We start from the raw sequence: 23,126 nt of genomic DNA on the forward strand, positions 1-23,126 counted from the left end.
TGTGCCTAGCCTGCCCCCACCCCACCGGCGTGCGCCCCTCCCCCGGCCCAAGGAATGGGTGCAGTGCTGGGGCGTTGCACCCCCTGACCCTGAGGTGAAGCCTCGCTACCAGTCCCTGGGCAGAGCTGGGCGCTAGGTCCGCCTCTTAGCGCCACCAGCTCATGCCTTGGGCAGCCAGGCACTGAGAGACAGCTGCCCCGCAGCGGCCCCCCAGGCCTCCCCGCAGCACCCCGGAATGCAATTCAGCGGGGCGGGGGAGGCGGCGGCAGCAGCACCCGCGGCGGCGGCGGCGGCAGCACTACCCCAACCCAGAGACGTCTAGAGAAAAGAGGAAAATGGCTCCGAGCAGGGACCGCCTGCTGCACTTTGGGTTCAAGGCGACAGTGAGTGATAGAGGGCGGGAGTTGGGGGGTCAGGAAGATGTGGGTGCCAGCTCAAGCCGCCCGCCGGGAAAGTGACTAGACTAGGGCTGGGGACACTAAGCTGAGGGCTCAGGTTCCGCTTGGGTCGGTGCGTGCCGGTGAGTCTTCGGAGCGGCGGAGAGGGTTCCGGTGATGGTCCGTCCCTGCTTTGCTCTCCACGCTGGTCCGCGAGCACGCGCGCACTCGCATCCGCCCCAGAGTCCCCCTGCACGCACGCACGCTGGGGCACTTCCCTGCCTCTCCTCGTCCCGGTGGGCTCGCGCACGGACGCCCCACGCTCCGGCTGCTCGCGGACTCACCGTCCGGGACTGCGCCCGGTGGGGGAGGGGTGGGCTCGCGCTGCCGCCGCCGAGCGCTCCTCCCCTCCCCCGGCGTTCCGAGGCCCGGGCGGCTCTGCCCAATGAGGAGAGGCGTTGCTGGCAGGTGGGGAGTGTTTTTGTTTTGGGTTGAAGTTGAGGCTTTGGAGAGAACCGAGCTAGCGACTGGCAGTCGTCGCGGCCGCGGACGCCGCGGGCGGTGGTGGAGGCCCTGCGGGACTCGAGCGGTCTGTCCTCCGCGTCCGACGGGCGGGCCTCGCGTTACCGCCGCCGCCGCCTCCCGCTCCCGGAACTCCCGGGCCTGCCCTGGCCCCTGTCTTTGCACTCCGCACGCCGCAGAGCCCTGCCCGGGCCGCACCCGCTGGCCCCATGAGGAGGGACGTGAACGGAGTGACCAAGAGCAGGTTTGAGGTGTGAGCTCGGAGGGGTCTCGGGCGGCGAGGAAGGCCAGCTCTCGCACCCCAAACAGTCGCCCTACCGGAGTCGCCTTCCTTGTGCGGCCCGCCAGCCGCCCCCGGTGGGGCAGTCCGCGTCCTCCCCTGCTCCCGACCCGAAAGCTCGGCACACCGGCTTGCCTCGCCTTGCGGGAGGCTTGCCCGCTGCCCCTTCCACCCGCCGGCCCTGGACGGGATTAGCCCTGGCGCCCTAAATCCCCCCTCCCCCCATAACACTCAGCTTCCCATTCTTTGCCCAGCCCTTGGCTAGCCTCCTTCCACCACGCAGTGAAAGCACCCGTCCCCGACTGGTCAGCGCCTGCTGCCTTCGTGAAGCGTTTGCCACCACCCGTGCGGGAATCGATGAGTCCTCGGTGGGAGTAGGAAGTGGGGGTGGGAAACTGGGATGCTAGAGGCGACTGTTGGGTTTTTGGTGCTCTTTGGATATTGTTCTGGTACTTCCTCTTCCCCGTTTAGTCTGTACTTTTGTGGATCATTGTTACTGGTAACATAGTTATCGGTTCAGAGACTGAGGAAGGTCCAAGAGCCTTCGGGAATTCATTTCTGTTTTTGTCTTAGGTTTGTCCTCTGCAGTGGGAGGTTTATAGTCTTGGAATTGAACAGTAGATCGTCAGCAAGCTCTTTAAAGAGGATTCACGGACTGAGCAAGGGATCCCTTTGGGAAGTAGTGTAACTACTGATGAATTACAGTAGTACAATAATGTGCAAGAGGCTTCCTTGGTAGGCTGCGAGACAAAGAAACTTACACAACAAGAGTAAATGTTACCTGGCCTTTTCTGGCAGAGACTCAGGCCGACCTGGGGTCACTCCAGTCCCAGCGTACTTCTCACTGGTGTTTCTCTCTCCTCCCCTCTCGCGTTGTATTTTTAACACGCAGTGTTTTCCTTCAGCTCTCTTATGAAAGATGAAAATGAGGCAGAAGTTTATGGGCTTGGGATAAAAGTCTTACCTAGGAATGGAACCTCTATTTAGTGTTTGTAGTTTTTAAGAGTATGAGAAAAAAAACCATAAAGATATAGCTAAAGATTAAGATAGGGTACCTGTGCAGGAAATTTAAATTCGGAGTTACAGTATTCAGTTGCAGTGAGGAAGTGGAGAAAATCAAAGTCCTTGGTTACATTAGAGTTTTATGTGTAACTTAACCACGGGGATGGAATGGGGGGGAACATGATAAAAATTACCTATGTAGGACGTTGTATTGCTCAAAAGTGCAGCATCCAATAAGATTAATTTATGACAATTTCAAACTCAGTACTATTGTAAAACTTTTGAAATTACTAACTAGACATTTGGCAGTGTAGGGGTACTCAGAGTCCAAAATGCTGAAAATTGAGTGGGGTGTAACCATCTGAATTGCAGTGAGTTATTTACCAATTTGCTATTCCCTTTTAGGTTGTGGAATTATTGGGAAAGACTCACTGTCATTTATGCTTTAAAACTGCATTGTTTCTTTCAAATAGTTACTTGTTTTATTTTTTTCTTGAGACAGGGTCTCCTGTAGTCAGTGACCTTGAGGTGTTCCTCCACTCACCCAAGTGCTGGAATCACAGATGTGAACCACCATGCCCAGCTTCATGAAATTTTAAGTCTTCAAAATTGCCAGCCTGTGGTTTGCACACCTTTAATTCCAGCACTCAAGAGGCAGAGACAGGCTGATCTCTGCATATTCAAGGCCAGTCTGGTGTACATAGAGAGTTCTAGGACACCCAGGGACACAGAGAACTCATGTCTCAAAATAAAAACCAAACAAAAATCCTCAGAACTAAGAGATTCTTTTATAAGGGACTGATTATTTCTAAGTAGGTAAGCTCAGAATGAGAATTTTTGTAAGTTGAGGAAATCTATACAGAAAATAATAGCTAATTTCAAATTGTGGTCATGACTAATACAAATGAAAGCTTCTTGCCCCACCCTGAGATAAAGAGGCTTCTTTTTGCATATTGGATTCATTGTAACCTTTTTATGGGGAATGTTCTAATGTTCTCTCTCTTACTCTCTCTCTCTCTCTCTCTCTCTCTGTCCCCCCTCGTGTGTGTGTGTGTGTGTGTGTGTGTGTGTGTGTGTGTCTGTGTCTTTGTGGTGCTGGGGAGCCAGCTTAAGACCCTACAAGAGCTACATTCCCCAGCCTTTTTTTTTTTTTTCTGAGACGAATTCTCAGTATGTAGCCAGCATTGGCCTGGAACTCTCAGTCATCCTCTTACACTGTCTCTTGCTTTCTGGGGTTCCCGGCAGGTGCCACAGTGTTCAGTTTAGGACTGTTTTCTTTTCTATACTTTTGAATCTTGTAACCAGAGGTCACATGCTTTATGTCTTACTCGCAGAGTCAGGTACACAAAAAAAGTTTCTACATTAAACTGAGAGTAGTGGCTGGAAATTGTAACCCTAGCACTTGGAGACTGAGACAGGATTTGCCCCTGAGTTCCAGTCCGTCTGGTTTATATTACTGAGTTCCAAGCCAGCCAAAGCTGTAGAGTGAGACCCTGTTCAAACCTCGTGCCCTCCAACACTGTCCCCAAGGGGAAAAAAATAAAGTTAAAACTAAGAGATCACTGGTTATATAAGTCAAATATGCAGCATCTGTGTAAAGCCAAAGTAGGTGAGTTCAGGATAGAGAAAGAAAGCAATCCAGAGCTGTAAAGCTTCCTGCTCCATGCGCTGTTACTTTGTCTTTTTTTTAATTAAAAAAGTTTAAAGATATATTTTATTTTATGTGTCTGATTGTTTCGCCTGCATGCATTTGTGTGTACTTCACTCTTGCCTGGTGTCCACAGTGGTCAGAAAGGGGCATCAGATCCTGTGGAACTGTAGTTACAGATGCTTGTGAAGCACCCTTTTGGTACTAGAAACTGAATCCAGGTTCTTTGCAAGACCTGCAAGTGCTCTTAACTATCAAGCCATTTCTCTAGTCCCACACTGTTTGTGAGTCAGAGTTTCACACGATAGGCCAGGATGGCCAGAAACTCACAGTGTAACCCAGGCTAGCATGAAACTTCCAACAGTCCTCAGGCTCCACCCCACATGCTATCTGAATTTTGATTTTTCTGATTCTATCTTACATTCAAGAAAAATTAGGACCCAAGAGGTTAAGGTATTAAGATCGTAGTTTAACAGTAGAGGACCAAGAAGTGGACGGTGGTGACACATGCCTTTAATCCCAGCACTCAGGAGGCAGAGGCAGGCGGATCTCTGTGAGTTCGAGGCCAGCCTGGTGTACAGAGCGAGTTCCAGGACAGGCTCCAAAGCTACAGAGAAACCCTGGCTTGAAAAAAGGAAACAGTAGAGGACCAAGATTCTAATCTCTGGAGGGGGTTTGTTTTTGTTTTTAGAGATTAAATTTGTGAATGTATATGTATGTGCATGTACATGGAGTGCAGGTACTGTGGGAGTCAGAAAAAGGATCCTGAATCTAGAGTTCCAGTCGATAATGAACTCCCTGGTGTGGGTGTTGGCAACCAAACTTGTGTGCCCCCAGGAACAGTTAAATGATCTTAACCACTGAGCCATCTCTACAGCTCACCAATCTCTATTTTTCTACACTTAATCTTTTCATATCGTTCTGTTTTTAGTGTAACTCACCATAAAGCCCATTAAATGTGTGCTTTTCCTAAAATCCACCGAATATATTTTATTTTGTATGTGCTGTCAAATTAATGAGTGTGTCTTTTATTTGAATTGTGTTAAACAGCATTACCTTAACACTCAGAAAGATTGCCAAGAGACATATTTAAATATCTAGTCTTGCCCTTAGCTTCAAATTGAGATTTTTTTTTTTCAGTTCAGTTTCGACTTTGCCATGTTTTTAATAGATCTGTAGTAAAGATACCATAATGTTGGGGGAAAGTTCTTAATTGAGTTTATCTTTTTTTAAAATCTTAATTAACATTTTTAAAACGCCATAGTGTTACCTTTAGCTGACTTTGAACATTTTATAATCAGTGTCTGGAGTTGTTTAGACTGTAAGTTAGGAAGTGAAAAACACTATTTTGCACATACTGAATCTATATTTATTATTCATTATACTTCACTGGCTTTCTTATAAATAAATAATTCTGCAGACATCAGTGACACTAGGTCTTGTCTTTGTTTTCTGGTTTTGTTTTGTTTTGTTTTTTGGCCTGCTTTTGTTTTGTCAACTCACTTTATCCAAAATAACAAAAATCGTATAGCACCATGAAAGAACATACTGTATCCGCTTGGAGACCTGGTTGTTCATGTAGGCTTTTCCATGAACCAACCTTTTTGTTTGTTTGTTTGTTTGTTTTGTTTTATTTTATTTTATTTTATTTGAGACAGGGTTTCTTTGTGTATCCTTGTCTGTCCTGGAACTCACTCTGGTCGGCTGACCACAAACTCACTGAGGTTTGCCTGCTTCTGCCTCCCCGAGTTCTGGGCGAAGTGTTATCTCTTAATTTATTTGGCCTGGTGATTTTCCTTCATTTTTTAGTAAGCAAGAGAGTTAAAAGCAATTATTTCAGGACTTTTTTTTAGTAACCTGTGAATCTGTGACTTTTAAAATAAATAAATAAATATACAAAGCCAGGCGTCCTTGATCATTTTTTTCTGCAAGGCTCTCACACTTTGGTTCAGGCTGGCCTGGTGGTGGACACCTGTTATCTCAGACACTTGGAATGCTGAGATAGAGGACCACTGGAGCCCATGAACTGGAAATCAGCGTGGACAACATAAGACCTAGCCTCAAAAAAAAAAAAAAAAAAAAAAAAGAGTTTGCAACCTCAGTCTCACAGCACTGGTATGACTGAGATTTCAGAACAAAGCACAAAACCTCAAACAAAGCATTAAAACTCCATTTTTATTTCCTTAAGGTTTTATACCCTCTCAAGAACATCCTGCATATTACCCATTTACCAATTTAAACGTTTGTTTAATTTTTGTACTTTGCCTGCATGTATGTATATGCACCACATGTGTGTCATTGTCCTCTGAGGCCAGAAGATAGCATCAGATCCCTTAGATCTGCAGTTAGAGACAATTGTGAGCTGCCATATGGGTGCTGGGAACTGAACCTGAGTCTTCTGGAAGAACAGCCAGTGCTATCAACCTCTAAGTCATTTCTCTAGGTCCCTCTTTTGTTTCTGTTCTTTTAGACAGGGTTTCAGTTTGTCTTTTAAGTAGTGTGTGTGTGTGTAATTGTGTGAATACAGGTCCCACAGTGCAGAGGTCAGAGAGTAACTTTGAGAGTCACTTTATTCTTCTTGTTCTGGGTTCTGAGGGTTGAACTTGGGTTATATGATGTTTGAGTAGGCAAGCACTTTTACTTGCTGAGCCATCTTCCTAGTCCCAGTTCTGTGGATTTTTTTCTTTTTGTTTTGTTTTTAAATGATTTTGTATTTATTTATGTACATTGATGTTTTGCCTGCATGTATGTCTGTGTGAGGATATTGGATCCCCTGAAATTGGGGTAACACTTGTGAGCTGCCATGTGGATGCTGGGAACTGAACCTGGGACCTCTGGAAGAGCTACCAGTGCTCTTAACTGCTGAGTCATCTCTTCAGCCCCTGATTTTGTGCTTTTGAGACTTGGTGACCTCAAAATTACTGTGTAGTCAATGCTGACCTTGAACTCCCAGTCCTCCTGCCTCATTTTCTCAAAGCCTGAGATTACAGGCTGAACCGCCATGCCTGTCTTTGTTATTAGTTGTCGTGTTTTCTATTGTTGTGAGACAGAGTCTCCGGTGTGGCCGCCTGGAACTCCATTCATAGATCAGGCTGGTCTCAGGCTCAACAGAGATCTATCTAGATCTGACTGTAGAGTACTGGAATTGAAGGTGTGTGCACAACACATGGCAAGAATTTGTTTTGAGCATTGTAGAGATTGATTTTGAAAACAGTTAGATTGATTTTGAAAACAGTTACCTGATGGTCCGTTTCCATTCTTGATTCTTCAGACTCAGGTTGCACCTGGACCTCATGTCTGCTAGTCAGGCCCTCTTCTTCTGAGCTGCATTTGCAAATACCTGACAACCTTCTCTGGGCAAAAACTCCACAAAGTGCGCTTTTTTTTTTTTTTTAAAGTTTCTCTGTATAAGAGCCCTGACTGTACTAGAACTCACTCTGTAGACCAGACTGGCCTCGAACTCACAGAGATCCTCTTGCACCTACCTCTGCCTTGTGAGTGCTGGGATGAAAGGCATGGGCCACCACCTCTTGGTTTAAAATATTTTTTCTTTTGTTTCCTATTTGGATTTTTTTGAGATAGACTCCTGTTCCATACCTCAGATTGGCATGGAACTCACTATAGCCCAGGCTGGTTACAACTCATGTTTCTCTTTTCAGCCTCCTAAATACTGGGGTGTAGGTGTGAGCTGTCACACCCAACTAAATCATCATTTATGTTGAAAGTAGTCACACTTTCAAACTCTAGTATTCTTCTAGTTAGGTCATTTGTCAGTATGGTGTTAAGGTGTCCCCCCCCCCCCATACACACACTGGACAAGAGCTTTCCTAATGCTCTGCGACCGAGCAGCTGACCTTGAGCCTGCCCAGTATCCCTGAACTGTGGATCCTCAAGTAGTTGTCTGAAACTGGCATTAGAGACCTGCACCACCAGGCCAGACAGGTGCTGCTGTTGAATCTGTTTTTATTTTTTTGAGACAGGGTCTTATTGAGTATCCCTGACTAGCCTGGAACTCACTATGTAGACAAGACTGGTCTGGAATTCACAGAGATCTTCCTGCCTCTGCTTCTGGACTGCTGGGATCAAAGACGAGCACCACCCAGGCTAGATGAGATCATCAGATCCTTGGGAGCTGTATTTAAAAAGGGTGTGAGCCACCTGACGCGGGTGCTGAGAACTGAACTCTTCTCTGAGCCCAGATCCCCTGGAAGAGCTTCAAGCTCTCTTAAAAGTCGTTCAATTCTGAGGGGGGGAAATAGTTTAGTGTTAGAACACTTGCCTAGCATGAGTGAAGCCACGAGTTCAATACCCACTATGTAGAAATAAAAAATACATAAAATAAATTTTAATTTCCAAAACTGTTCCATTTCAAACCTTGGCCTCATTTTCCTTGCAAATTAATGAGTTATTGTCTAAAGAGCTGTTCCTCTCTCTTGAAATACTGTTTCCTAACTTGTAACAAGTTGGAAACAATTGAAAATTCTAATACTCTAGCTAGTATAGTGCTATGGTTCTGAAATTGTATTTTTAGATATTCAAAGTAAAATATTCTAAGATATCTAAGAAATCCAAGAGAGAGGGGAAAGTGAACACCCTTACACCAACCCAATTTAAGTGCTTTGTGCTGTTTTCCTCCCTCCCTGACCTTCTAGGCTTAGTGAACCTTTAGGTAGACCCTCACCCAGAGGAAGCAAGACATCCAACTATGATTTTATAGTGATATGTCTTTATGCATTTTTGTGAAAAGGATTCTGGTATGTCACAGCTAACAATAGAGGGTTATTGTGGGATATCATTTATCCTTGATTCTTTTTTCTTTTTTTTTTTGGTTTTGGTTTTGGTTTTGGTTTTTCAAGACAGGGTTTCGCTGTAGTTTTAGAGCCTGTCCTGGAACTAGCTCTTGTAGACCAGACTGGCCTCAAACTCATAGAGATCCACCTGCCTCTGCCTCCTGAGTGCTGGGATTAAAGGCGTGTGTCACCACCGCTTGGCCCTTGATTCATTTTTATTATGTGTGGGTTTTTGTTTTTGTTTTTTTTCTTTTTGGTTTTTCAAGACAAGGTTTCTCTGTAGCTTTGGAGCCTGTCCTGGAACTAGCTCTTGTAGACCAGGCTGGCCTCAAACTCACTGAGATGGCAAGAACTACCATTTTAAGAGATGAGCAGTGTGTAAAAACTTAAGTGTCAGATTTGAAGGCCACCCAGGTTACCGATTTATCTCTTAAAATTGGGAGAGTTGCAGTAAGAAAAATTCATTTTCAGCTATTTTTCCTTAATAATATCATAGCTTGAAAAGCTCTATTAAACAACAAGAGTTTGATGTTTAATTTCTAAGTGACATCAGTTCAACTCATGACGAGGAAATGAATATTGGCAATCTCATTTTAAAGCCAGAAAGACAAAGTTAAATGGATTTCCTCAGTGCTCAGTGTTAGTTCATAGCAATGCCAAGATGAGGTCCCCTGAGATCTCGATTCCTATGTCTTCATGAAAGTTTGATAAACTCACGCAGTTTATGTCACTTGGTGCTGGAGAAATATAAGGTGTCTGTAAATAGAATTATCTTGCACTGGTGACTTGAGTGTTCTCCCTTGGTGGCAGATCATGGTTAGGCCCTGGGTTAGATCTCCAGCATTAAAAACAAAACAACACAGTAAATAAATCATTCTCATGTGGTTTCTTGTTTTGTTTTGTTTTTCAAGGTAGGATTTCTCTGTGTAATAGTCCTGACTGCCCTGGAACTAGCTCTTATAGACCAGGCTGGTCTGGAACTCACAGAGATCCTTCTGCCTCTGCCTCCCAAGTGCTGGGATTAAAGGCGTGCGCCATCACCACCCAGCAGGTGTGTTTTTTGTTTTTTTTTAATTAATTAATTTATTTATTAAAAATTTCCAACTCCTCCCCGCCTTCCCTTTCCCTTCCCCTCCTCACCTCCCCCTCCCTCTCTAGTCCTAAGAGCAGTCAGGGTTCTGGCAGGTGTGTTTTTGAAACAAGGTCTTGCATAAGTGGCATAGGCTTGCCTTGAATTCACTTGTATAGCCCTGGCTGGTCTTGAAATTATAGCATTCCTCCTGCTTTAGCGCCCCGTGCAATGCTGACTGTTTTTGATTGTTCCCTTTGTGAGATAGGGTCTTAAGTACCTATGCTAACCTCAAACTTCCTATGCAATTGAGGATATCCTTGCACTTCGGATCCTCCTGCCTCTGCCTCCCCATATTTACACATTACTGCTAATCATGTCCAGGGCTTTGTGCATGCTAAATAAGTATTCACTCAACTACATTTCTACCTCCTCTAGTCTCTCTTAAGGAATATGTTGACCTTAGCAAAGCTATATTTTTTGTTGTACTTTTTAAAGGCAGAGCTACATTTCAGAGGCATTTATATAACACATTGTTGTGACTAAGAATACTGAATATTAATGAAGCCTCTTTTACAGTTACAGTTCATGATAATGTACTAGGAAGTTACAACATTAAGCACATATTTTTACTTATTCAAAGAACATTTCAAAATCAGTTTTCTACAAGTGTATTGCAGAAATAAGTTGTGATATGTTTTCTACATAAATGTCTTTACATCCCGAGCATGAAATGGTTGGCAACAGCTGATGAGGGAGAGGGTTAGATGAGTGTTGAGTGTCAGTAACACCGTGCTTCTTCATAGAGCAAATGCATCTCCTGCCTGCCTTCAGTTCCATCGTAGCTCTATTTTCTACAATTAGAGAGGAAGAACGGCCAGTTTCCAGGGTAAAAGCTGACTGATCCAGTGTTTTAAAATGTCAACTTAGAATTCAGTGCCAGCGTCTCATCTCAGCAGACATTTATCACAACTGCCAACAATGAGTGCAGTGATGGCCGTGATGAAGAACTGCTGGGTTCTTTCTACATTTCAGACTAGAATTCAGGGGGCTCCTGTTTAATAGCTGACATGGAAAACCGAATCAGATTAGGAGATGACCGGTTATAGTTCTCCCTTTGTAAAAGACTTTCCTCTAAATAGTAAGTTCTTAGCGAGTGAAGGGTCATACACCTAAAATCCCAACACTTTGGAGGTGAAAGCGAGAGAATTAAAAAGTTGAAGTCGTCGACAGCTGCATGGCAAAACCAAAACTAGCGGGGTGCAGAGGCCGGGGACTAGCGGGGTGCAGAGGCCGGGAACTGAATGAAGCCCAGCCAGGCAAGCCAGGGCTATAGTGAGAAACTTTCAAAATATAGCAATAGCAAAACGCAAAGAAAGAAACTGAGGCCTTTTAAAGTATTTAAAGTATTAAGTTACAGCCGGGCGGTGGTGGCGCACACCTTTAATCCCAGCACTGGGGAGGCAGAGGCAGGGGGATCTCCTTGAGTTTGAGGCCAGCCTGGTCTACAAGAGCTAGTTCCAGGACAGGCTCCTCAGCTACAGAGAAACCCTGTCTCAAAAATATATATATTTAGAAAAAGACTATTTACAAACACTTATAATATGCTACAAAGTGACAACAGTAAGCACAAATTACTGACACCTTCCTTGTATGGCAGGGGTCTGCTAATGCTACCCAAACTTAGAATTTAGACCTCACAGTGGAAGTATTATAGTCATTATAGAGACTGGAAAATTGACACAGAGAGTTTAATCTGAAAACCTTCTCCAAGGTCATACAGATTGCAAGTAGCAAAGCCATAGTTCAAACCCAGGCTTCAAAGCTAATGCTGGTAAATGGGTCCTATAAGTGTAAATAAATTCCACAGTTGTAAAGAGGTAAGAACCACAGCATGCCAAACTCCAGGGTGCCACACAATCATTAAACCCATTTCTCAGCAAAAGCGTTTGCATCGTCATAATACCACAGACTCCCACCCCTATCCCAGCCTTCATACGTCCACTTTCCGTAGTGAAGGCAGAAGCAGGCAAGGTATTCAAAGCATCACATTAAGACCACAAAGGCTAATTTGCTTTTCTTTACTAGGATTATAAAGATATTTAAGACATTGACAATGAATTAACTGTGTAATCTCTCTGCAGAGAATCATAGTAAAGGGAACTTACTAGAGTTAGACAGTGGAAATCTGTAAAGGGAACTTACTCTTAAAGTGCCATTTTTATTTTAATTATGAATGTCAGTACGTATGTGTACACAGGAGTGCAGTGTGCCAAGCAGCCCAGTGGAACTGGGTTACGGGCAATTGTGAGTCCCTGACATGGATGGGTTCTAGGAGCTGAGTGTAGGTCTGCTGGAGAAGCCTTGCGTGTTGTGCTCCATACACAAACCTCTGGAAGGCTCAGTGGTGCTCGAATCCCTACGACCTTGGGAGGCTGAAGCAGGGGAAGGGCTTGAGCCCAGGACTTCTGTCAACATAGGAAAACCCATTTAAACCCATTTCAAAAGCAGGTAGGCCATTTAGGCCTGATAATTATTTTCTTTGTTATTTTGTTACTTGAGATAGAGTCTAGCTCTGTAGCCCAGGCTGGCCTATAGAACCCTCCTGTTTCCTTGTGTGGTCACAGGCCTCTGTGCCACCACACATAGCAAAAATTACATTTTAATAGTTCACAAATAATTTCCTTTTATAAAGTCGGTGTGATACCATAACATTTTCATGTCGTAGAAATTAATTTCAATATTCAAATATTAAAAAATAAAGATGAGTTGCTTCAAAAGACAGGATAAAGGGAAAACTCCTTTTGTGCTTTGTGTTTTGAAATGGGATCTTCCCTTGAATCTTAAATAGTAGCCCGGGTTACCCTAGAAAATGGAGACTGCCTCAGCCTCCAGGTTATGGGGGTTAAAGACTTGTCATCACGCCCAGCTTCATTCTCAAATGACTGGTCTACCTACTCCCCCCCGCCACACACACACTTTTATCCTGTAGCAACGCATGCCTAGACTGCACAGATCTGCAAATCCTTGGCCTGGCATTTTAATTTTCCATTGGCAGGTAATACAAATCTGTTTTCTTTTCCTCAGTAACTTATACATTTTATTCCTCTTAATATATATGAGTATTTTGCTTCAATGTACATCTTTGCATCACTTGTGTGACTGGTGCCCACGGAGGACAGAAGAGGGCATTGGATCTCTGGGAACTAGAGTTATATGTGGGTATTGGGAGTGGAACCCTGGTCCTCTGGAATAGCAACCAGTGTTCCTAACTGCTGAACCATCTCTCCAGCCCCATTTCACCTACTTTTAAAGGATGAACAAAGCAAAGTAAAAGTAACTTTTTAGTCACATGAAGTCAGGATAATAACTTTTGTTGTTCTGTCAACAAAGTGTATATAGGTATAAGAACATTTCAAGGCGGACAGTGGTGGTGAACACCTTTAATCCCTGTACTCGGGAGACAGAGGCAGGGGGATCTCTGAGTTTGAGGCCAGCTTGGTCTACAGAGCGAGTTCTAGGACAGCCAAAGCAAGACAGAGAAACTCTGTCTTGGGGGAAAATTTAATTAATTAAAAAAAAAAAAGCAAAAAGCAAGCAAAAGAACTAGTATATTTCAAACCTTCCCTAGTCTAGCAGTCTCTTTGTTCTTGCCCTCCTCCCGTAAACTCACTCTTTCAAACTGAAGCACCTAGAATAAGTTCCATCTGTGGCAACAGTTCTCAGCCGGGTCACGTCCCCTATGGGGGTGGGACGACCCTTTCGCAGGAGTCACATATCAGATATCCTGCATATCAGGTGTGTACATTATGATTCGTAATGGTAGCAAAATTACAGTTATGAAGTATCTACGAAAATAATGTTATAATGCGGGATCATCACAACATGACTGTATTAAAGGGTCACAGCATTAGGAAGGTTGAGAACCACTGCACTGTATAGACCAGGCTGTCCTTGAACCCAGAGATCTGCCTACCTCTGCCCTAATGCTCAAAACAGTACTTCTAATTAAAGTTGCTGCTTCTCTGAGGCTGGACATTCACTAGAGACTTAAATAGAAAAGAAATAGGGTTAGAAAAAGAGTAGCCCAGGAGCGGCTCTCACTCACGAGTCATTCTAGACATTTATTATATAGTAACTATTTACATAGTCGGCTTTCTCCTGGTGCTGAGAAAAACACCTAGGCCTCAAGCACACTGGACAAGTGCCCTGCCACTGAGCTGTCCTCCCCCCCCCCCCCAGAGGCAATGAATATGTCTTACTAAAACAGTTTAGGTTTAATCCTAACACTCGGAAGGCAGAGGCAGGCAGATCTCTGTGAGCGCCAGGATGGCCAGGCTGACTGACCTCCAACTCAGAAATCCACCTGCCTCTGCCTCCTAAGTGCTGGGTTTAAAGGCTTGCACCACTACTGCCTCGTTTAGATTAGATTAGATTAAATCATTACTCTGTGTGTATGAGTGCTTAGACATTAAATAGTATGTTCACGTTTATGCTTTAATTTGAACTTCGTTATTAGAAATCTCTTAGGTAGCGAATTCTTTGAAAAATATTTTTATATTCTGCATATGAATATTTTACCTGCATATATGTCTGTGTGTCACATATGTGCCTGGTGCCCCCAGAGGCCAGAAGAGCATATTGGGTCTCCTAGAACTGGAGTTATGGGCAGTTATGAGCTACTGTGTGGTGCTGTGAGTGCTGGGGATTGAACCCAGGTCCTCTGCAAGAGCACTGGTTACTCAGAACCTCTGAGCCATCTCTTCAGCTGCTCGCTGTTACTTTTATAGATTAGAAAACATATGCTTCAAAAGTCTGTTTTCCCAATGTTGTTTTTATGTAGCCCAGGTTGGCCACACAGTCACAGTGTAGTTGAGGCTGGCTTTGAGCTCCTCATCCTCTTGCCTCTACCTACCAAGTGTTGGGTTTACAGAGTATGTGACGATTCTCAACTCTTTATTTTTCAGCTTGTTTTGAGATTGGGTCTTACTATATAAACCCAGGATAGATCTACTTCTGAACCCTCATTATTATTCCATCTGTTCAATTACCAATACTGTTTTGTTCATCTATTTTCTTTTGTTTTAAGACAAGATCTCCTTGTTTGGCTTTCAACTTGCTAAATAGTGGAGGATGACCTGGAGCTCCTGATTTTATCCCTCACATTCAGAGTGCTGGTCTGGGGTCACAGGCATGTTGTAGCACTCCAGAACCCAAGACCTTTGACACATTAGATAAGTACTCTACCTGCTAGGTTACATTTGAAGCCCCTTAACTGTCTTTACATATTGAAAGAATGGTATCTGTACAGTCCTTTCTACTAATAGATGATTCTACACACACACACACACATCATGTACATACCCTGTCCTCCTGTGCAGCACAGTTTGGTCTTGATGGGGCAATGAGGGAATGAAGAAATGGCAGACACATACATAGAAACTGAGATCAGGTGGGCCATGCTAGCTCTAATGGAACTGCTTCAACTGTGGAGCATCCTGGAGCCTTGCATATCTATCATAAGAGCATCTCGTATATATATTGTAAGAGGGAGGGTAGGAGGTCTCTGTGGGGAGCAGTCTCTTCTACCGTCATCTAGAAGGAAAAAGCTGCGGTTGCTAGTCTCACACCGGGCAGTTGGTTCAGAAACACTTGTAAACCTCACCTGAAAGAAGACTTTGCCAGTTCCTGTTCCTATGAGGCTTTGGTCCTTGTCAACAATACAGTTTCTCGGGACTTCGTCCATTCCTTTCACATTCACTCAGGGCTTCCCTGGCTTCCCACACATACTTTATTTTTAATTTTTTTTTTTGAGAACTACCTGCCTCTGTTCCAAGTACTAGAATTAAAGGCATGTATGCCACCACTCCCGACACATACATAGATTTATTTTGAGTCACTGTGATATCACACAGAGCGTATCTGTATCACTTTTATGCCTGTAAGAGGGACTGGGTAATTAATTGTGTGCTACAGGCAGATGTGAAAGTCAGAGGACAGCTTGGGAAAGCCAGGACCCAGCACCGCTTGTCAGACTAGCTCTCCTGATTAGTCATCGTCTCTACCAGGGATACAGGTTTGAAGATGGTCTTGCTTTATAGTACCATCTGACTTGGAATTCGTGATCATTCAGCCTCAGCTTCCCATGTGCTGGGATTATTGCATGCATCAGTGCATCACCACACCCGCTTCAGTTACATTTGCTAATGACTAATTCAGTCATCAAATATTTATGGAGTACCTCATATGTGCCTGCTGTTATGAATACCAGAGGGTGTAAAAATGAACAAGACAGACAAAATCTTGTCCTGGTGGAGTTTAAAATCTAATTAGGGGATATTGGTAAATTATAAAGGATAATATATAATATATACAATACTAATAATTGCTGGGACCAGAAATACAGGGTAAGGACTTATCAGTAGGAATTGCTGGTGTGTATGGGGCGGGGGAGGGGGATGAATAGCCTTGTAGACGTTTAAACTCTGGAGAAAATATCATGTTGAGCTGGGATGAAAGACTAGCTGCCTAGTATCCATAAAGCCCTGATTTGCCCCCAAAATAAAATCTCACTCCTGTTCTTTGGAGACATGATTATATAAAACAGTCTTTAAGACTATTATAAAGCATTATTTGAGACTGTTCCTCTGTGTATCTCTGTCTGGTTTTGGAACTTGCTCTGTAGCCCTGGCTGGTCTCGAACTTGCTATTTGTCTGTTTCTGCTTCCTAAGTGCTAGGTTTAAAAATGTCTTCACCTCATTCTCCATTATGATTTATTTATTTTTGTTTTTGTGCATTGGTGTTTTACTTGTATGTATGTCTGTGTGAGGGTGTTGGATTCCCTGGAACTGGAGTTACAGTTGTGAGCAGCCGTATGTTTGCTGGGAATTGAACTCAAGAACCTCTGGAAGAGCAGCAAGTGCTCTTAACCTCTGAGCATAGATCTCACAGCCCTGATCTATGTTTCATTTACATCAACTTAGACTGAAGTAAGTTTATACACTATTTTAATGTGCTATGTTTTGACTGTGCCCCCTCACATGAGATCAAGTGAAGATTTTCTAATTTTGAAGCATTTGATGTTTTTGGATTAAGGATATCCTATATTGTGAAAGTAGAGGTGATAGGGTTTGTTGTTATTAAAGGCTATGATCTCTGTCATGTATGGTAGTTCACACCTTCAATCCCAGCACTGGGCAGGTAGAGACAAATGAATCTCTGGGAGTTCGAGGCCAGCCAGGTCTACATAGTAAGTTCCAGCATAGCCAGAGCTACGTAATAGAGAGACCTTGCTTTAAAAAAACAAAACAAATAGCATTCTTGAGTGCTAGGATTAAAGACATGTGCCACCACCCCTGCAAAAAAAAAAAAAAAAGGGATTCCTGACCTGCATGACCAGAATAAAACTATTTCTCACATCTCCTCTACAATCACTGGCTACAAAATATTTACTGCCTCTTTCTAACCTCTTATTGTAGTCTCAAATGATGCTTTCTGTGATTGTCTTCAGAAGGTAGGAGCCATGCAATTTCTGTATTTTATTTAAATACTAAAGTTATTTAGCACAGGCCACAACGAACCATGGAAGTCAGAAGACAACTTGCAGACATGTTTTCTCCTTCCTCAGTATGAGTCCTGGGAATTAAACTTAGGAGTCCTTAGGGACCTGAAATGTTGCTCAGATAGTAAAACCAAGTTAGGAGACAAAATACTCAGCAGAAAAAAAGGAATGGAAGTGCAAAGAATGGGAAATGGCTCGGTGTGTGTATAACACCATTATGGTGGCCCACGTTCAGATCCCTAGTACCCATGTAAGACCCATATGTGGTCTTATATCTGCCTTTTACCTCAGCACTGGGCGAGGGGGCCAGAGAGAAGAGAATTGCTAGGGTTTGCTGCCTGCCTTAACCTATCTGGAAAACATCTCCAGGTGAGTGAGAGACCCTGTCTCAAGGGTTGTAGCAGGACACCTGACATCCTCCTCTGGCAGTGCATTCTATGGATGTGTGTATATACACAAACAGCTTTAATGCCAAGTGCAAACCAAGAATTGGTGGTGGGTGTAGGCCAAGTAGACAAGGCAGAAATAAACATAAAGGAAAATGTGTGCTGTTGAGTCAGATATTATAGGTGTCTATCACAGAGAGCTTGACTGTTAAGTGGCATGGTGTTTTTATCTTGAGATATCTTAGTCAGGGTGTGGTAATATACTGGCCACAGTTTGTTTCTAAGAAGCAATTATATTTCTACTAAGGAAAAACTGTTGGGTGGGGAAATTTTAATCTTATTTTCTTTCAAATTTATTTAGCATACAAAAATGTTTTTCCTTTTGGATTCTGGCAAGAAAACCAGCCAATTGAAAAAACATCTGGTGTTGGTTGAGTGAGGGAATGGCAAGCCTTGTAAAAAGTACTTATAGGAAAAGTATTTTTTAAAATTTCTCAGCCAGGTGGTGTGGAGCACACCTTTAATCCCAGTACGCAGGTGACAGAGGCAGTAGGATCTCTGAGTTCAAGTCCATCCTGATCTACGGAGCAAGTTCCAGGATAACCAGTGCTATACAGAGAAACCCTGTTCCGAAAAAACAAAAACAAACCAAAACAAAACTTCTCTCCATCTTTAATTATGGATTTCTTTATGACTATTCTGACTTAACCTTTCCCAAAAGTGTTCCTACTGCTATAAGATTTGACTTGTCCCAGGTTACTAGTTTGTTCAAATCTATGAAAAGGAGACAACTAGTTATACATTTTCTTTCAATGAAGTGCCATTTTTTGTAGTAGTTGCTGACCAGAACCCCCTTAACGTTAAGTACCATTGAGTAGCTTACAATAATTAGCTCACCCTGGCAGTTGTGCTTGTCTTTTTAGAAGGTCACTCAGCAGGCTGCCGCCCTCTTGACTGTTTCTAGAGTGTGTAATAGGCCTTTATTAGAGCATGAGACTGGTGCTGCTGTCAGCTGACTCTGGCTTGCACATGATTGTTGTCCTGAAGTCTAGCCTAGACTTCATATGTGATAGCAGGAGTGATTCTGGAAAATGCAGCTGTGTTTCTTAGGCCAGGCCTTGGAAACCACTCGTTATCACTGCACAGTGTTTGTTTCCTTTTAGCCTTTATGTGTTTGATATGTGTGCTCACTGCCACGTTCATCTGTGTAAGTATGATTGTGCATGTGCCACAGTGGGCTTGGGAAAGTTAGAGGACAACCTTACGGGTCATTCATCGTCATTGTAGCTGTTTTGTGAGCCCCCGAGATTCTGTGTCTGCCTCCCATCTGCCTGACACTGCCCACGTGGCTTTAAATGGATTCTGGAGATTTGAACTCAAGAACTCTTCCCACTGGATAGTCTCTTCAGTCTAGTCTTTTTGTTGTTGGTTTTGGTTTTGTAGATATGGTCTCAGTATTTAGCCCAGGCTAGCGTCAAACTCATGATCCTTCTGCATTTGTCTCCCAAGCATTGTTGTTGCAGGCATGGACTCTGTAGCCAGATGAGAGCTACCTTTCAAAGCTAAGTAACTCTTCAGTATACTTCCTTCATAAGGAAAGGTGGGAGCCTAGAGGCTTCTTTTTATCTTAAACTTTCCACTTACATGCATGTAACACATTTTATTATCCATTCATTTGTAGTTGGACACTCAGCTTACATCTGTCTTTGGGCTGCTGGGAATAATGCTGAGCCTATGACCAACAATTTGATGAAAATACCCGTATTTATTATTTTGAGACATGGTCTTTCTATGTATCCCTGGCTGACTTAGAAGTCATTGTGTGGTGATATTTCATTTGTATTTTAATAAATAAAACTTGCCTGAAGATCAGAGAATAAAACAGTCCCACTGGTCAACCTTACAGACCAGGCAGTGATGACACACCTTTAGTCCCAGTAGCCACACTCCTTTGCCTTAGGAACTAGGCGGTAGTGGTGCACACCTTTAATCCTAGCCCTAGAGAGGACTATAAAATGGGAGGAGATAGCTCTCACACACTGTCTTATTCTGAAATTCCTGGGGACAGGATCACTATTTCAGACTGAGGTAGAGGTAAGAGCCAGTGGCTGGCTGTTTTGCTTTTTCTGACTTTCAGGTTGAACCATAATTCTCTGGGTTTTTATTAATTGTGTCCATCAATGTGTAGATTAGGCTAGCCTCAAACTAACACATCTGCCTGTTTCTGCTTTCTAAGTGCTGGAATTAAACGTGTGGGCCACCATGCTCTGCCAGATGAAAATATTGATCTGTGTAGTCCAGTATTTAGTGATCTTGAAGTAGAATAAATACAAAGATATCTGCACCTGGCTAATTGTTATCAAACTGTTTTAAGAGAAAATCTGGAAACAGAAATAAAATAATTCATATACAAAGAGGAGCACTATGGTTAGCAGCTGACTTTGATCAGAAATACTATCTATTCAGATGTGATATGTACTCACAACCCGGCCTTTGGGAGTCTGTGGTAGGATCTCTAGCTTGAAGCAAGCAGAAGGAACAGTGAAAAGCCAGAAAGTGTTGGATGATATTCAGTGTTTGAGAAAAAACATGACCAAGATTGTGGGGTTGGGTGTTGATTAGCAGTGGAGCGTTAGGCTGAATGTGTAGGGCTCTGGGTCCAGTCCCCAGCACCACAGAAAGAAAATAGAAAGAATTTTAGCTAGGCTTGGTTGTCGTGTGCCAAAAGTCACAACCAGGAAAGGTGAGCGGTAGGATCCCTTTGAGATCATGTGTTAGAAAGTAGCCCGAGCAACATAGTGAGACTGCCTCAAAAACCAAGTAACTCAGGAGGCAGAGACAGATCTCTGAGCATTCAAGGCCACCCTGGTTTGCAGACCGCCTTCTGTGAAGAGCTCTGAAGCTGTACAGAGAAACCCCGTCTTGAAAACAAATAAACACAAAACAAACAGAAAACCCCAAAGAACAAAAGCACTTATCTGTGTATTCAGACCCCTGAGACTTTAAACAGATAACCTTAAAAAATGGAAGCACTTGTGTGTAAGTCATGGTCCTATACTGAAAAAAGCTTTAGTGTCTAGAACCCTTACAAGGAACCCTTGCTAGTCAAAACAGCCCAGTTGTAAGGTTAAAGGATTTGAATAGGTATAGAGCTGGTTGTGGAAGGCTTGTTCCGCATGGCACTGTCCCCAGGACTGGATAGAATGTCACAGACAGGTGTAGGCAGGAGCATAGAGAAATGTGAGCCTTTGTTTGTGATAGAAATGTAGACTGGTGCAGTCACTGCAGAAATCAATTTAATGACTTCTTAAAATTTTATCCAAGTGTCACATTGCCTAGATGAATTAAAAATAGGTATTCATGACCAGGCGTGGTGGCGCACACCTTTAATCCCAGCACTCTGGAGGCAGAGGCAGGAATCTCTGAGTTCAAGGCCACTGGTCTACTAGTGAGTTCCAGGACAGCTAGTGCTACGGAGAAACCCTGTCTCAAAAGAAAACAATGCTGATGCTGATAGCAGTATTCATGTATTCACGATAACCAGGTTTGTTAACAGCCAAGGTGACCACTAGTGAATGAATGAAGAAAGTGTATATATATACAGAGGACCTGAAAAGAAATGAAGTACTGACAGCAGTGCGGTGTAGATAAATCCCAGAGCCATTATTTTTTTTTACATTTTTTATTGATATTTATTGAGCTCTACATTTTTCTCTGCTCTCCTCCCTGCCTCTCCCCTCCCCACTTTAATCCTCCCCCAAGGTCCCCACGCTCCCAGTTTACTCAGGAGATCTTGTCTTTTTCTACTTTCCATGTAGATGAGATCTCTTAGTGTCCTCATTGTTGTCTAAGTTCTCTGGGATTGTGGTTTGTAGGCTGGCTTTCTTTGCTTTATGTTTAAAAATAACCTGTGAGTGAGTGCATGTGATAATTGTCTTTCTGTGTCTGGGTTACCTTACTCTAAATAATGTTTTCTAGCTCCATTCATTTTTTTACAAAATTGAAGATGTTGTGTTTTTTTTCTGCTGTGTAGTACTCCATTGTGTAAATGTACCACATTTTCCTTATCCATTCTTCTGTCAGGGGCATTTAGGTTGTTTCCAGGTTCTGGTTATGACAAACAAAGCTGCTATGGACATAGTTGAGGACGTGTCCTTGTGGCACGATTGAGCATCCGTTGGATATATAGCCAAAAGTGGTATTGCTGGGTCTTGAGGAAGGTTATTTCCTAATTTTCTGGGAAATCGCCACACTGACATCCAAAAGGGTTATACCAGCTTGCATTCCCACCAGCAATGCAGAAGTGTTCCCTTTTCCCCACAACCTCTCCAGCATAATTTGTCATCAGTGTTTTTAATTTTGGCTATTCTTACAGGTGTAAGATGGAATCTCAGAGTTGTTTTGATTTGCATTTCTCTGTTGACTAAGGATGTTGAACATTTCCTTAAGTGTCTTTCAGCCATTTTAGATTCCTCTGTTGAGAGTTCTCTGTTTAGGTCTGTACTCCATTTTTTTTAATTGGGTTATGTGATCTTTTGGTGTCCAATTTCTTGAGTTCTTTGTATATTTTGGAGATCAGACCTGTGTCTGATGTGGGGTTAGTGAAGATCTTTTCACATTCTGTAGGCTATTGTTTTGTCTTGTTGACCGTGCCCTTTGCTTTACAGAAGCTTTTCAGTTTCAGTAGGTCCCATTTACTAATTGTTTCTCTCAGTGTCTGTGATGCTGGGGTTATATTTAGGAAGTGGTCTCCTGTGCCAATGCGTTCAAGTGTACTTTCCACTTTCTCTTATATAAGGCTCAGTGTGGCTGGCTTTATGTTGAGGTCTTCGATCCATTTGGACTTGAGTTTTGTGCATGGTGATCGATATGGGTCTATTTTCATTTTTCTACATGTTGATATCCAGTAATGCCAGCACCACTTGTTAAATATGCTTTCTTTTTTCCATTTGATATTTTTTGCTTCTTTATCAAAGATCAAGTGTTCGAAGATGTGTGGATTGAATCCAGGTCTTCTATTTGGTTCCATTTGTCCTCCTGTCTGTTCTTATGCCAATACCAGGCTGTTTTCAGTACTGTAGCTCTGTAGTAGAGTTTGAAGTCAGGGATTGTGATGCCGCCAGAAGTTCTTTTATTGCACAGGATTGTTTTGGCTATCCTGGGTTTTTTGCTTTTCCATATGAAGTTGGATATTTTCTTTCGAGGTCTTTGAAGACTCAGAGCCATTATTAAAAGAGATCAGTGATACATAACAAGACATGTTTCGATTCCCTTGTATGGAGTAACCAGGCATAGGAAAATTCATATGCTTGTTGGAGCCACATGGGCTCTAACAGTACTGGAGAAAAACAGTGGCTGTCCCAAGTGATTGCCTAATGGATACGGAGTGTTCTGAGGGGATAAGGACAGTCTGGAGCTAGGAAGATGGTAATAGCACAGCAGTTTTAAGTACATTAAAATGTACCAAGATCCCACTAAAATGTACACTGC

General features: G+C 43.1%; 1 protein-coding gene across 3 annotated transcripts in view; it reads left to right on the forward strand.

The window, feature by feature from the left end:
- Nucleotides 1–49: 49 nt before the first annotated feature.
- Fbxl20 (F-box and leucine rich repeat protein 20) overlaps nt 50–23,126 on the forward strand; it is a 70,637-nt gene continuing 47,560 nt past the window's right edge. For 2 of the 3 annotated variants that reach the window (XM_048450837.3, XM_085695742.2), the window contains exon 1: nt 874–1,150. In XM_048450837.3, the coding sequence (XP_048306794.1) occupies nt 1,109–1,150 (42 nt within the window). In that variant the 5' untranslated portion in view covers nt 874–1,108. Of the gene's footprint in view, nt 384–873; nt 1,151–23,126 lie in introns of those variants that run through there. The other variant, XM_048450836.3, reaches the window with a different exon arrangement.

The sequence above is a fragment of the Myodes glareolus genome, chromosome 9, assembly GCF_982192425.1.
Source record: "Myodes glareolus chromosome 9, mMyoGla1.1, whole genome shotgun sequence".
In the NCBI taxonomy this organism is placed as follows: Eukaryota; Metazoa; Chordata; class Mammalia; order Rodentia; family Cricetidae; genus Myodes; species Myodes glareolus.